This window comes from Grus americana, chromosome 1 (assembly GCF_028858705.1).
Source record: "Grus americana isolate bGruAme1 chromosome 1, bGruAme1.mat, whole genome shotgun sequence".
Taxonomy (NCBI): domain Eukaryota; kingdom Metazoa; phylum Chordata; class Aves; order Gruiformes; family Gruidae; genus Grus; species Grus americana.
Window position 1 is genome coordinate 3,940,731 of NC_072852.1, and position 15,099 is coordinate 3,955,829.

General features: G+C 46.9%; 1 protein-coding gene across 4 annotated transcripts in view; it reads left to right on the forward strand.

Annotated features, from left to right (window-relative positions):
- The window catches only part of PODXL (podocalyxin like), a 45,435-nt gene extending 38,677 nt beyond the window's left edge, over positions 1-6,758 (forward strand). The window contains exons 6-9 of one of the 4 annotated variants that reach the window (XM_054844883.1): positions 319-380; positions 478-645; positions 2,309-2,365; positions 3,660-6,758. In XM_054844883.1, coding sequence (XP_054700858.1) covers positions 319-380; positions 478-645; positions 2,309-2,365; positions 3,660-3,854 — 482 coding nt within the window. In that variant the 3' untranslated portion in view covers positions 3,855-6,758. The remainder of the gene's footprint in view (positions 1-318; positions 381-477; positions 646-2,308; positions 2,366-3,659) is intronic. The other 3 variants (XM_054844893.1, XM_054844902.1, XM_054844911.1) reach the window with 3 other exon arrangements.
- Positions 6,759-15,099: the final 8,341 nt, after the last annotated feature.

Consider the following 15,099-nt stretch of genomic DNA (forward strand, 5'->3'; position numbering starts at 1 on the left):
CACCACTCCGGCATGGCCTCGAGCAGCCGGGTACAGCCCCTCACTGGTCCCACTCACGAATTGTGCACTGAAGTGGAGGCCCCCACCAGGGTATGCACAGCCCGGGGCTGGGGGATGGTGGGGACAGGGGTCTCTGGGGCTGTCCCCCTGCCCGGAGAAGAGGTCTCAGCTCCTTGTCTGGCTGTGGAGGCATCTGCAAAGGTTGGCTCGATGCCCGCACATCTCCATCCACCTCCTCCAGAAAGGGGGTCACCCCCGTTGGCCCAGAGGTGGTGGCACAACTCATTGTTGTGCTCATTGCGGCCTCTTTCCCCCCAGTCCCTTTGGACCCTGAAAAAGTCCTCGAGGAGCTGAAGGAGAAGAAGGACAAATTAGAGAAGGTAAGCAGGCCCCTGGGCACAGCACAGCTTGGATGTCCCCCAAGGCGGGTGACACAGGAAGCCCTCTTTGGGGCCTGATCCGTCCTTTCTGTCGCAGCTTGGCATCGCCAACATCACCTATGACAAAATGGAGAGGGAGATGGTAATCAACGATGAGTTCAGCACACCCCTGATCATCACCATCGTCACTCTGGCCGGCTCCCTGCTGCTGATCGCAGCCATCTACGGCTGTTGCCACCAGCGCTTCTCCCAAAAGAAGGACCAGGTAAGGTAGGAGGCAAGTGGGACAGGTACCCTGGGACCTTTTAGTCCCAGAGGCATCTTCAGGAGATGAAGAGCATCATCGTTGTCATCTCTTCTGGTGGAGACATCCTGGCTCACCCAGCAGGCTGCCACCCTTGCGTATTGCTCAAGGGGTGTCCAAGTGCTGTGGATGCTCTGGAGAGGCAGGAGCTGCCCTTTGGGGGTGTCGGGGTGGGGGGCAGCCAGGATGAAAACCAGGGAAATGAGGGGCCGGTGTCGGTGGGGTATGGCAAGGAGCAGCATCCATCCCTGCTACCACCCATCTGAGGATGAGCAGCATCCTCAGATCATAACTTTGACAAGAAAGGCTTTGTCAACCCAACAGCCCCTCTCCAAACCCATCCATCCCTCCCCCCCAAAAATTCTCAAGAGTACCTTTATGAGCAGGGCTGGGTGCCCAGCATCACCCCGATGACTTCCCAGGGGTGCCAGGGGCTGTGGGGAGCCGGCAGCCGTTTGCAGGGTGGGAGGACAGCAGGAGGACATCAACGCCATACGCCACACAGCTCAGCCTTTAGGGGAGCTGGGCCAGGGCCAAATTTCAGAGCAGCAACAGCAGGATTTAAGGAAGAACAGACATGGAAAAAAAAATTAGTATCATTTTTATCTGAGGAAGCAATTCTGGGTGATTTTAGTGTCACATACACCTACAAGGACTGGCCGTTCCCACGCCCTTGCAGCACCGGCGGGGAGAGCTCTGCCACGTACCCGCGGTTTGCATCAGCCCCTGCTGCTCTTGCTGAGGATTTAGTTCTGGCAGAGAGACAGACAGACGGGAAAAAAAAATAATAAAATGAGGCCAAATGATGCAATTAGTGTAAACCACCCTCCCGATGCAGAAACAAACTCCTGCATTTTACTTCAAGTCGTTTCCCCCCAAAACCAGCTCATCCTTCCCAGGGGGTCCCAACCTCTGCCCCACGTGCCAGGAGCTGTGTGAAGGCGAGGGTTAAGGCAACCTTTGCTTTAAGTGTCTGCAATCTAATGGAGATGAACATAGGAGGCAGGGAAGAGCAAACCAATGCCGGCATCAGGCTTGTTTTTGCAAGGTTTGATTTTTTGGGAGGATGCAAGACCTCAATAGATATTTGACCCCCACCGTGGTTCCCCATGTAGTTTAGGGGGTTTCACAGCCGGGCCATCCCTCAGCTGAAATCTCCCTGGTCAGGGTGTAAAAACATCCATCCCAGCAGGGACAGGAAGCAGTGTAACGCTCTTGCCCTGTATTGTTTAGAAAACAGGTAGAAATAGGGTATTTTTAGCAATGGGAATGTGTCCCCCTCAAGTAACATGGTGCAGAGGAACCGGTACCAGCCCTGGCTGGATGCTCCGGAGGTAAATACCCACACCAGCCACAGGGTAAGGTAGCAAAACCAAAGCAAGGGATGCCAGTTCCTCAGTTCGACTCTTGCTCAGAGCACAGGAAAAGATCTTTTTGCAAGCAGTTGATAAGATCAAACACTATTCTCCTTTCTGGATTTGTTTTTGGGTGGTTTCTTTTGTTTTCCTCCTGCTTCTTTTCCAAAAATGACTTGAAAGTTTTTTTTTATTTTTATTTTTCTCCAACCCTCCCCACCCCATCCCCTTTTTAAACCCTGCTGTTGTTTTACCTTGGAAATAACCAGCACATCCACCCTGATCTCCCCGGGTTTGATGATGGACATGTGGCCCTGATCTTTAATGTGAGTTCCAACACAGGGATTGGAGGGGTGGGGACCGCATCCGTAACACCCCCAGCTCTCACACCTGGTGCTTGGTAGGATTCAGTAGCTTTTAACAGGACTAAAGCCCAGCTTTAAAGACCCCTTCCGCTTGCTGCACGGCGGAGGGGGGTGCCTTGCCACGACCGGAGAAAGCGCTGCCCAAGCATCCATCCATTCATCTGGGGGTTGTACCAGCAACCCCGGAGGGTGGAACAGCCCCTGCAAGAGCCCAGGTGCCTCTTCTGCTTTCGAGCATCCCGCCATCCCTGCCCGCATCCCCCCCCAACGTGCGAGCCAGGGGACCCCCAGCAGCGCCTTTGCAGCCCCCCTGCTAGCACCAAGCCCTGCAGTTTCACTTCTCCGTCCCTCTCCTTCTCCATGAATTCCCTCCCACGCCTGTCTCCTGACATTTATTAGGAGCACTGTAATAAACCGAGCTGTAAATGCAGGCAGATTTTAACAGAGGTGCCTATCGAGAGCCCTGCACTCCCCAAAAAAGGGCTGACCAAGGACTGCAGCTCCCTGGTGAATCCCTCCGAGGTGGGATGGGGATGAAGGAGTTGCCGTGGTGAATGCAAAATTGGGATGGGGTTCTGCCAGGGGCTGAAGGGCTGGGTCGGAGCCTGGAGCATGGCATACCAAAGGCCCAGGGTGATGCAGTGCCTGATTCGTCCATGAATCAGCCAAAACCACACGTGGCCAAAGGGAAAGGGGCAGGAGGGGCTGTTCTTTCCCTGCCTGGTTTCCACCAAGAGCTCCAGAATAGGGGTCCGAGATGATGCTTATGGAGGGGCAAATGGGCCGGCAGCATCTGCAAGGTGGGAGCTGCCTGGGTGGAAGGGCAAAATAACAATAAAGCAGCTAAGAAGGGACAGGGGCGTAGAAAGGGGAGGGGAAGAATGGAGCTGAGTTGGGGACGCAGGAGTTGGGATGCAGGGTCGGGGTATGGCAATGATGCTCAGCTGGGATCAAGCCGTGGCCTCGTGGCCAGGCTGAAGCTGGCAGCTGCTCCTGGAGGTTTTCTGCGTATCTCTGGCTGCTCTTTCCTCCCTGCCACAATTAGCAGAGTTTCTCTCTTGCCAGCTCCATGCTATCCCCGCGCTGTGCTGGTGCTGACTGCAGCCCCCAACCTCAACCAGCCCAGACTCTGAAAGTCTCTATATGTAGTTATATACATCTATACGGGGCAGCACCCACGGCTGTCTGGGAGGTGACACGCACAGCATGGCCAAGCTATTTTTCACTGGGGTTTTTGGGTTTTCTTTCCTCGCAGCAGCGCCTGACCGAGGAGCTGCAGACAATGGAGAACGGCTACCATGATAACCCCACGCTGGAAGTGATGGAGACCTCCTCTGAAATGCAGGAGAAGAAGGTGAACCTCAATGGCGAGCTGGGGGACAGCTGGATCGTTCCTCTCGACACCCTCATGAAGGAGGACCTGGAGGAAGAGGAGGACACGCATTTATAGGATACAGAATTCAAACAAGCAAAAAACGACTACCACCCCGTAAAAAAAACCTCCCATAATCCCTACACACACACGCACACAACTCTAAAACAAGGAAAAATTCCCAACAAACCCCAGAAAATCCCTTAATGAACTAATCACAGCCCCTTGTGCCACCACGTGGGGTGCAGGATGGAAAAAGAAGGGACACGAGAGGACAGCTCTGGGGCGTGTTGTCCACACAAGCCACCACGGTGGCCGCATTCGGATGAGCACCCTCCATCACTCACGGGTGCTCAGTGGGACCTACAACACCAGACCTGACCAGCCATGAGCGAGCAGGGTGGGTTTGCTCCTGAAGAGCTGCTGGTGTCTCCAAGCTTGTCACCTCCTGTCCCATGTCCGACCAGGCCAACCGCAGCCTCCAGCTATCAAGCAACTCTAAAAATAAAAGGAAATAAATGTAAATAGGATGGGAGAGGGAGCACAACTCCCAACAGCAAACCAGCAGCTGGCAGTTACAGCTAGAAAAAGCCTCTGGCCCATGTAATTTAGCCATCATTCTGCCCTCCTCAACATGAAACGCCCAGGTATCAAGCAGAGAAAGCTGGAACAGCCTGTTCTTTTTATTCCAGTTTCCATCCTCTCCCCATAAACTGCTGGCTAAAACGCACAAGAGCCCCATGTTGTGCCATAGGCAAACGAACACATCCAGACCCAGCTGGACGGGGGGATGCAGCAGTGCCAAGTGATGCTTGGTCCTGCACCACCGCCAGCTGTGCCGCAAAGTGCTGCAGGACAGATCCTGCACCCGCTTGGAGACCTGGAAAGGTGCAATAAGCTTCTTGTATTGATGCAAAGGGGAGGGAGAGGAGGAGTTGTCGTTCCTTAAGTTCATCCCTCCTAGGAAGGGTTTAATGAAACCAAGGCCAGGCACAAGGTTGGGGGTGTCATGGTGCAGGAGCACAGATCAGCTATGCTGCTGCATTTCCCTAACGAAGTGTTGATTGCCTTCCAGTAATTATGCAGCAGCATCTCGTGGCCCATGTCCATCCTCCCCCAAGACCACGGGTTACGTGCACCATGATGGTTTGTGATTTTTGCGGTCGTGTTTTCCTGCATGAGCAGCAGCAGAGAAAAGAGCAAGAGAAGCACGAGCCAGGTACCTTGGTGGTATTCAGGGTTTTCCATCGGTACAGCCCTTGGTGTTTCCTCCCCACAAGGTTTATAAGCTCAGCCCACATCCTCAAGCTTTTCTCCAAAAGCAGGTAAAATAGCAGAGACCTGCAAAGAAACTTCCAGCTCAGCAAAGCTGGGACTGAGCTTTGTCCCACAGCACTCAGTCTCTTGTCCAGGTCTCCCTTTGCCATCAATGTTACAGATAAAAAAAAACCATGCAGGAGCAGAAAGTGGCTGGACTGAGGCCATTTTTTATTTTCCACTCCCCATCACAGCTCCTAAATGGCTGTACAAGGATGGGGAGAGTTTCACACCTGTGCTCTGGCTTTGGTGAAGCAGCTGAGCCCTGTCAGAGCCAGGGATCAGAGCAGGGCTCCATCCTGCAGCACACAGGGGAGAGGACAAGAGGGTCACTTGGGCAAGTGCATCTCCTGACACATGAGGATAGTGATGGTCCCAAGCCCTCTGCAAGCCAGAGGAGCTGCAGATGAAGTGTGATGCCTGAGCACAGCCCTTCCTCTCTCCTGCTTGCCATAAATCATGCATTCACCAGTGCACAATGGGGTGATTTCCTTCGGGCTCCTCCACCAAGTCAACGTGATGGGGATCTGCTCCCATGGCTGCCCTGGATGAGGGGAAAAGCAGAGCCGAACAACGGCAGGCTTAGAGAAACCCAGGATGAGCCAGTCCTCGGGAGTACTCACCAAGGAGACGGTCGGGGCGGTTTGCTCAGCCCCAGGACAGAAGCTGGCAGAAGATACATCTTCTCAAAGGGACTGGCTCTTCTCTCTTCTCTCCTGCACCGAAAGGCAGAGTTTGAAGTGTTCAAACCTATATATTTTTGTATGTAAATATTCCTGCTATTCATTAGCAATGTATTCAGCACACTTCACTTACCTGTACACTGCACTATGGGAAAGTAATTTTGGAGGGGGGTGTGTGTGTGTTAAAATTTAAAAAAAAAATTAAAAAAAGCTAAAAGGCCAGTCTGGTAGGGGATCAAAATTCGACACGAAGCAGGAAAACGTGTCCCACCCGGATAACCCTGCACCACGGCTTTGTCCCCGCTCCAGCAGCATCGAGTTCAGCTCTTTAACATTGCAGCAAGGCTCAAAGAACCAGTCTGGGCATTCGCAATTGCTTTTGTGAGCGTGTTTGCCTCCCCGAGACACAAGCAAGTGGATCAGCAATCTCGCGTTTCTGTCCTTCGCGGAAGATAAACGTGTCGAAAACACGGGGCAGCAGCGAGGCTTTGGCCGCCGGGGTTGGCGTTGCCGTAAGGATGCCCCTGGCAGAGCATCCCCAGGCAGTCGGGTTTTGGCATGTGCCTGAGATCCCCCTTCCCAGCGAAGAGATGCCAAAGTGCTTTAATGAATCAGGTCCAAAGACTTCCCAAGAGAACCCTACAAAGGCTTGAGATCAAGCAACCTTAAATCTTTCTGAGCAGAGACCAGTGAAGATATTAACTACTCAGCAAGTGCTTATAGTGATTTATATTTGAATAGGAATTGTACATTTATTTATTTTTCCAGACACCATATTTTTAAACCACTAATATTTTATAGTAGATTTTTCTTCCCCTATTTAAAGAACTATTTCCACGGAAAAAAACAGTATGTTTTTTATGTTGAAAACATTCTTTTTGCAAAAAAAAAAAAATTCAGGTAGGAAATGCAGTGATGAGTATCTTTGGCCTTAATCCTTCCCTTTGTAGACTGTAGCCATAATTGTTAGACCAAAAATAAATTAAAAAAAAATAAATCTACCCAGGCATTTCCTCCCTCCCCACCCCTCCTCCCTTCCCCACGCTCCTCACCCCCAAAACAGCTTTAACATCCAACACATTGTACAAAGAGATTATTGCTCTTACCTTCGGTGAGAGTTTTCCGAGCAGCTCAGATGTCCTTGCAAGAGACTTTTCTATTTTCGGATTCACAAGGAACGTGTAAATATTTTAGGACCATTTATCTCCCGCTCGCAGTGCCATGACCCAGCTGATGAGGTTGATACTCTGACTGTTGCCTACAGAAGACATACAGGAGAAGACGTAATCCATAAGGGACTGCAGAAGGAGAACCTATTTCCCAAGGTGGCTACCCGTTGAACCTTGCACATATAGTAGAGCTCTTACGTACTGTATAGCAGCATCTCTCACGGGGACAGGAGTCTGATTTACACTGGAATTTACTGAGGAACTGGATTGTAGAGATTATTCTTGCATTTTCCTACAAATATATTTTGAAAGCATCATGTATTTCTGTCAATAAACATTCTTATGTAAAAGACTGGTTTCTTGGCTGAGTGAACAGGGGTGGGGGGAGCAGGGCTCGTGCCCCAGAGCCACAACTATCAGTTATGTCGATGTTACAACTGGCGACGGGTAGAGCTCGTCTGGAGACCCAGCACAGGCTCTGCATGGCCCTGCTAGCAAGAACACGTAAAACTGCTGGAAAAGTGGGAGTAAAACCACCCCAGACCATCAGAGGTAGCCAGCCATGTATTTTTCCCATGCAGATGGAAGTATGACAGCAGTGAAAAACTTCTCTTAATTAAAAAAAGGAGAAAATCCAGAGGGGTGGGATGCTCAGTTGATGTGGGATGCTCAGTTGATGTGGGTGAGGGCAACCCCACTACAGCCAGAGTACCTGTCTGAACTATTAGTGGCTTTGGGGTTACGTTGGCAGGAAGGCAGAGGGAGTTTGCCCTTTTTTCTGCATTTCATCCTTGCTCCTATCCTGCAAGCCCTCCTCATACTTTGGTCAGGTTGTGGAGGAGGGAATCAAACCTCACGCCCCTAAGCCAAAGCAGCCTAACGAAGGAAGGCCGTCACGCAAGGGCAACGGCGGGGTCAGCACCAGCATCTCCATTTGTCTTCAAGTGCCCAAAATAAAGCGTTTTGTTCCAGGTTAAGTTTCCCCTTAAGCAAGGGAAATAAAAAAAAAAATTAAAAAATAAAAAGAATATTTGAATCAAACTAAATTTAAGTCAGTGGTTTGCATCAGGCCAGGTTTTAACTCTGTGTTCCTTCCCAACAAGTTTTTGCAACTGCTAAGCACACGTTAGATTTATGGGATACCGACCCAGCCCATCAGTGATTTCAGGAAACAGGAAATTTTCTCTGCTGTCCTGAGGGACATGGCAGGCTCCTCCAGCAGGAACAGCGCCTGCCGCCCAGACGTAACGCACCACCGGTTTCACAATTTCTGCACCACTACAAGACCTTCACAGACATTTTTTCATTGTCAGAAACAAGCAACGTTAGAACAAACAGACCTTAAATAAACCAGAACTTAAACAAACACCCTTGCTAGCATATACATTTTTATTAAGAAAAAAAAATGAACAAAATACATTCTCTCCTTATGTACATTACATACAACGTAACTACATTTGTAGGTATTCCTCGTATCACTCATTCATTTATGTACAGCATGGGGCTTACATACCAACCCAGAAATTATCAAAGGTGATTTACGCCAAGGAAGAAAATTAACACTCCAGGCTGAACAAAGATCATCTGTTTAGCCGTAAAGAAAAGGGCAGGATGGGGAATCGCCGGAGTCCGGGAACGATGCCTGTAACCACCACGGGCTCAGCATAGGACTAGTCAATGTTTGACTTGCGTATTAAAACACGTGCGCAGTTGACAGCGTTCATCACCCCACAGATGCTCCTTTCCAGCCCAGGGCTGTCCGCACCTCCCAGTTCAGCTCTCCTCTGGTCACGTATCCGAGACAACAACTGCAGGACAAGACACCAAAGGGAATTCAGACGGACACCGGAGTCTGCGGGATTGCTGTAGAGATGGAAATGCTTCAAGTCGGATGTCAACACAGAAGAAAGGGCCAAATTCTGGACAGGGAGCGGACGCCCACAACTCCAAGCACTACAAAAGGAATAACCAGCTTTTGGGAACCATACGAGGGTGTAGAGGACGAGATGACGAACATCAAAGGTACAGACAAACCAACCACCACACTGTATAGTGCTACGCTAAGAGTAGAGGCAACAGCTCAAAGAAACAGCTTGAAAAAGCACCCCTAACCAGGTTATGGTGTCCAGCAAGCTCAGCAGTGTTTAACCCCAAGCTACCCAGATCCTGTCTATGCTATCAACGCGTCTAGGAGAGAGAGGTTGTTTCAGCAGTTTCAACATACAACATTCAAAGGGAAAATGCTTACCAAGACTAGATACTTCTAAAATGAGGTACGTTGCATCTCAGCATCTAAACGTACCCGATGCACGTGACCACCAGCCCACAAGGACGAGAACCTCGTCTCCCATTAACTGAGAACAAGCCAACGAGCTGTAATTTTCTGCCCTAGGCAAAGTGGTCTGCTAGGTTCGGGGCCTCCAAGACTCGACTCCCATAAACACATTTGTTTGTATCATGAAGTTCTTTTCTCTTGCTTTTGGTCTCCCCAGCATCCCCTCATTTCCTGCTGTGGAGGAGGGTATGCTGGAAGACGTAGCAGAAAATACAGCTTTAATAAATAGTAACAGCTACTAATAACTAGGGGTTTGTTTTCTTTTCCACTACCCAGCACAGCAGTTTCTGAAGTGAAAAGTGTTTTGCACATCAAAACATCAACAGGAGGGAGAGAGGGGAGGAAGGATAGGAATTATGAGGAAGAGACAAAGGAAATATTCAGCCTCCACTGCTAGTTTGCCTTCCCAATTACCGCGGCAGACGAGAAGGGAAAACAAGTCAGCGGCACAATAGTTATCTCCCTCCATGGTTAGATAAAAGTCTTCTCCAGTGTGGGAGTTCTCCGTAGTGCTTGGGGAAGGAAATCAGGCTGTCACCTTTTGAATAGCGTGTATTATCACAGGGTAAGAAGAGGTACAAGGATCAGACCAGGCTATTTGCAGTGAAGTCACTGACTCGCAACTAAGAAACCACAGGTTGACAAGAGCCATTTTCTCCTTTTAAGAGCTGAGGTTTTTTGTCAAAACCTCAAAAAAAAAAAAATCACTTTTTAGCCTCAAAGACCCTGTTCACACGCTGCAGCACTTTTCTATTTAGTGAAACACGAAGTAATTGATTCAATCCTTTGGGCAGCTAGTTACAAAGTCAGGATATTTAAAGTGTATTTTCTCATCACTGGGGAGAAAAACCTGTCTATTGGTATTTGGGATGTGGAGAAGACTGCAACCATGGAGCCACCTGTTGTGGTCTAGCCTTCCCACCACCACATTAATTAAAAAGAAGCTAATCTCCCTTAAGCTCACTGGCAGCTTTCATCAGAAAGCTCAGAACATTTCTAAGTTTTAACAATCTCTTAAGCCTGCCAGACTCGATCTGATAACCAATCGTGTTGCACACCCTCCAGTATTTTGGAACAGTGTTAAGCCCAGCTGGCTTCTTTGCAATCGCTGCAGAGGGACTGCAGAAAAAAAAAATATAATTTGTGTTAGTGCCTCTGGTGTCTTTGGGGTAAAGAAGGCCAAAGCTTGAGGTGAAGCTCCAGGACTAGAAGATCCTGGTATTGCATCACTTCCATTTGAAAAAGAGCCAGAGAATCCAGCTCGCATGAAAAAAAATCAGCTCTAAATAGCAGACCTACTTGTTAAGAGAGTTTTCAAAGTCCTTCCGCAAAAGACAGACCACGCATGAGCTCACATGAGCCACCGCTACATTATCCCCAAGTCTATTTCTCTTCCCATTCCCTCTGCTCTGCTACACTGCAGAAATAAACCAAATACCCCAACTACTAGCAGTTTGCCTCCGCTGGTGAAAGATTTGGGATTATGAAAGCAGGTGGCAGAAACACAGGACTATTGTTTCGACGAACAGTTGGTATAATCGTCTTTGTCTTCTGTTAAACAGCTACCACACTCCTGGTGCCATGCAAAATAAACCCCGCTGAGACAGGAGGGAAGGCTTATTACAGCCCAGAAAGTTGGGTCATGGAGAGGCACAAGTAACTAGGTGTTTGCTGCAACTAGAGTGTGATGATGTGACGCTTCATAGCAGTGAACAATCAGGGAAATAAAAAGCCAGAATAAATGGGGGAATACCCAAGGGACCATGCTTTGACCATCATGCTGGACAGCGTATATACTGGTGATAGATTTTCCTTTCAAATCAGTAGCAAAACCAAAAATCTAACCTGGGAGAGCCAGTTTTGAGCTATTCACTCACCCTACTTCCCCCAGGAATGAACTGCGATGACATGCTAGAGCTGAACAGAGTCAACTGATTTCTGACAGCACTCAAATACTTACAGTCTCCGGGTCATCAGTAAAAGCTGTGCTGACTTACAGCAAACAGCTGGAAGCCAAGCCAACATGTACCTTTGTCTGCACCAAGTATAGATTAAGATTTCAGGGTACTGAAGTGATACACTGATAGCAGCTTAAGCAAATCTGTGGCTGTAGGTATTTGGAAGCAGAGCACTGAATTTGGGTCACAGCACGTATCTGGAGTTCATCACTAACAAATCAAGTTTGAATATACGAAAGCAAAGGAGACAGCAGCAATACATTACCTTTAGGATCTGTGCTTGGGGAAATGCTGCCTTGCAGACCTCTACACCTAAGCCATATATAGCTGGCATTATATACAACCCACGCAACCACTATCTTCTTCAGAGGTTTACGTATACAACCAAAGCATACGTGGATAATCCAAAACTCCATCCAGTTCTTTGACCTCTGCCAGGAACGCCAACAGTATACCTGCTGGCATCAACTGCGACGTTTTCTTGTGCAACTCGCCAATGGCAATAAGCAGGTCACTAACAGGCTTCCACTCTAAAACCGCGTTTGGATCCGTTGCCTACAGATAAAGCATCTGGAGTCAATTTATCCAAGCGCTGAGCCATGTACTATTATAATGGTTCCAGTACAGTAAACCTACTTTTTTCCATTCCAACTGTTCATTATAACAGAAGCTTTCAGTAACACAGGGATTTTTGCCTATAAGTCATTACCACAACTTGAATAATTTCCAGCATAACCTTTTCCATGACAGGGTATGATCAGGTCTACCATACCCACAGGCGTTTAGATATACTAACAAGCTTCTGACAGTACATTTACATTTCAACAGTATTTACAGCTTATATACTACCATCAATCTATATCAAGAACAAGTCATGTCTGTTCTTAATCTCTCCTTTTACAAAATAAGACCCGTCTCCAAATTATCATGTGTATTAATTAAAATTGGCCAAGCTCACACAGAGTTTCTACAATCTTCCCCCTTAATCAAAACAGCAATTTTTTTTTTTTTTAATTGGGCCCACCTCTGTTTCTGTAATAACTACAGCTATAAAACAACACAAGCACTTCCAGAGACATACATGAATTGCTTTTACTGTCAGGACTTCACTTGACAATAGCCAAACATTCCTTAACTCTGAGCCAACCACAACTAATAAGCTAAAATTCAAAGCATACACTGGGACTCAAGGTTTCACAAGACATTTTTCCACTTCTAAAAACAAAGGTACTGATTGGAAATGTATCTAATAATTTTTGCCATTTTCCCCAGAAGCAGCACAGCATTACATCAAAACAATTACTGCATGTACAGAGATGTAGGAGCATTCAAGTTTAAGGTTGCACAAGAGCTAATTCACACTAAAAGTTTCATTCGATAAGCTCTACAAAAGTATTTCCTTCTCAATTCTGAAATACAGGAGGCAAGAGAATTAATAGTATTAATATTATAGGTACCTGCCACTCTCCTGCATTTGAAACAAGCAGCATTAATGCTAATCTTTCTTGCACTAAGAGCAGCAAATGAGTTTCAAGTGTTTCTCAGAACACTGCTCTGAATTTATCACTCGTTGCCTCCAGCACTCACAAGTGCAGGTTTGCACAGCAGGGCAAGAGTGGTGTATGACTTTGTGACAAAGAAAACTCCCTTCTACAAATTTGCACACGTCAGGAAAATGATTCAGAAAACAGCTGTTCCACAAAGCCCTACGGAAAAGACTCTTCCAGAGTCATTACTCTGCTTTGGAAGGAGTCTCTTCTGGAAGAATAAACAGCTAACAGAGACCCTGACACTTGTGGCTGCCGATTAAAGAAAAACACAGATAAAACTATCCCTTGCCACTAGCCCCATATCTCTGCAAAGAGCCTGCCCTCCTGCAAATAGGGAGTACGATTCATTTGCTCACTGACTGTTTAGTCAAATTTTCAGGCTAGGTTGTTATATCAGTGATCAAGAAATTTCAGCAATATAATTTAAGCCTGTCATTGCGTCTTTACTCCAGTACAACCTTCATGTTTTAGCACGTTCTTTGAGAAAGTTTGCTAATTTCACTCTAGTTGCCACTTCACAAGGCAAATACCTTAGAAAAATCTTTCCACTTGGGTCTTCACAGGCTGATTTTTCCAAAATGAGTATGATTTTGCTAATTGATTTTCTGGTAGGAAGCTCCAGCCTGACCACAGAGCTAGCGTGTAACCTGTGTGCACTAGAGCCATCCTGGGCAAACAGAACCAAATCCCAGACATTTATTTACACAACTGGGTATCATCACTACCTAAACTACACATACAAGACACTGTCCAGAGAAAGGGCAAACTAAACTTTTCCAAGACAAAGTTCTCCTTCCTCATTATACTCAGCAAAAGGAAGAGATGTTTAAGAATAAATACATCAAAAATGTTATCTTTAAAAGAGCCAGAAGGGGAAAAACTACAGCTAATTTCAATAACCATTTTGCATCACCCTTCAGGTCTCCCCAGGATCAATATTAACTACTGGGATCCTCAAAAAAAGAAAGGGGGGGGGGGAAGGCAGCTATAGTCTCCTCGTTTTTAACTACATCATCTAAGTAGGTCCTTCTGCCACGTGAAAACATGTTAGGTCACACTGCGATAGCAGTACTTGCTTGGAGAAGTCTTTTTGGGAGGACTCTTAAGGACTTCTGCCTCATGATTTCTATGAGCGGTTGTATAAAACAAACATTAAGAAACTCATTTAATTCTGCCTAATCCTAGTGACCAAAAATCAAATCCGAAGGGCTTTATGTCTCTAGGAAAATGTGTCACTTGATAGGAACAACTTTGCATGAAGAATAATTTCATTTTTTCCAAAGAGATGATCTACTGAGTAATACTGTAAGGGCAACTATGCTGAAGGCCAGTGTCCGTGAACCAAACTCATGGATCTCAAATGGATTTTTTAAAAAAGGCTAAATCAGGACTGAAGTCTTGACATCCGTATCAAATTTATCCCACCCTGACTTCCTATAGCTTTAAAAAACATACCAGAACCTTGTAACTTTGGCTTTAAAGACCCTCAGTCATTATGAGTCCCTCTCTGACTAGTAAGGATGCTTTCTTTTGCAACGTCTTATTTACAAGTTAACACATTAATTCAGAGGTAAACTACCGTAGTGCAAAGATTATGCGGTGTTAAATCCATACACGAAGTCACTCTATAATATAAGGTCAAGGCAAATACAGTGTCTTTGTCTGGTCTAAGCTAAAAAGCCATCTCTGCTACAGCCTGCAAGCAGTAAGGGTGAGGTTTGAAGACTTCTCACCTACAGCTTGTATGTAACATTGCATACACTGCGCTGTGAAATGTTTTCAGATGGCTGTTTTCAGATCAAGTTGGTCTCTTCTGTTTGTACTTCAGTATTTCTGTAATGCTCACATCTAACGTTCTCCCGGAATATCTGTAAAGATCTGCATGTAACTAAATTCAAACTGTCCCTGTAACTGCTTGTCAATAACTGGCTTATTTTGAAAGGACATTTATACTTCACTGCTTAGATTTTTTTAATTAGTTTTTACATCAGGTAGCATAGGATACACTAATGCAAAGAAATAATTTAATTTTGACTCCTAGCTTTAAGGACATAGACCAGGAAAGACCCCTGGCAAAGCCACAAGAAACCTTCACTTTGGATTAACCTTTCTGGCCACAGGGTGCCTCTGCTGTTCAACAAATACTCCGAAGCTGAGCAAATAGCTTCTACTGGTTAATCACCAGCTGTAATCCATAAACTGTACTCGTGCAAGCTGAAATCGATCCGCTCAGGATAAAGTTAGGTCAATATTTGATCATCCTGAAGTGCTCTCATTAGCTGGGATTGTCAGTCCTGCAGAAGCAATGTTC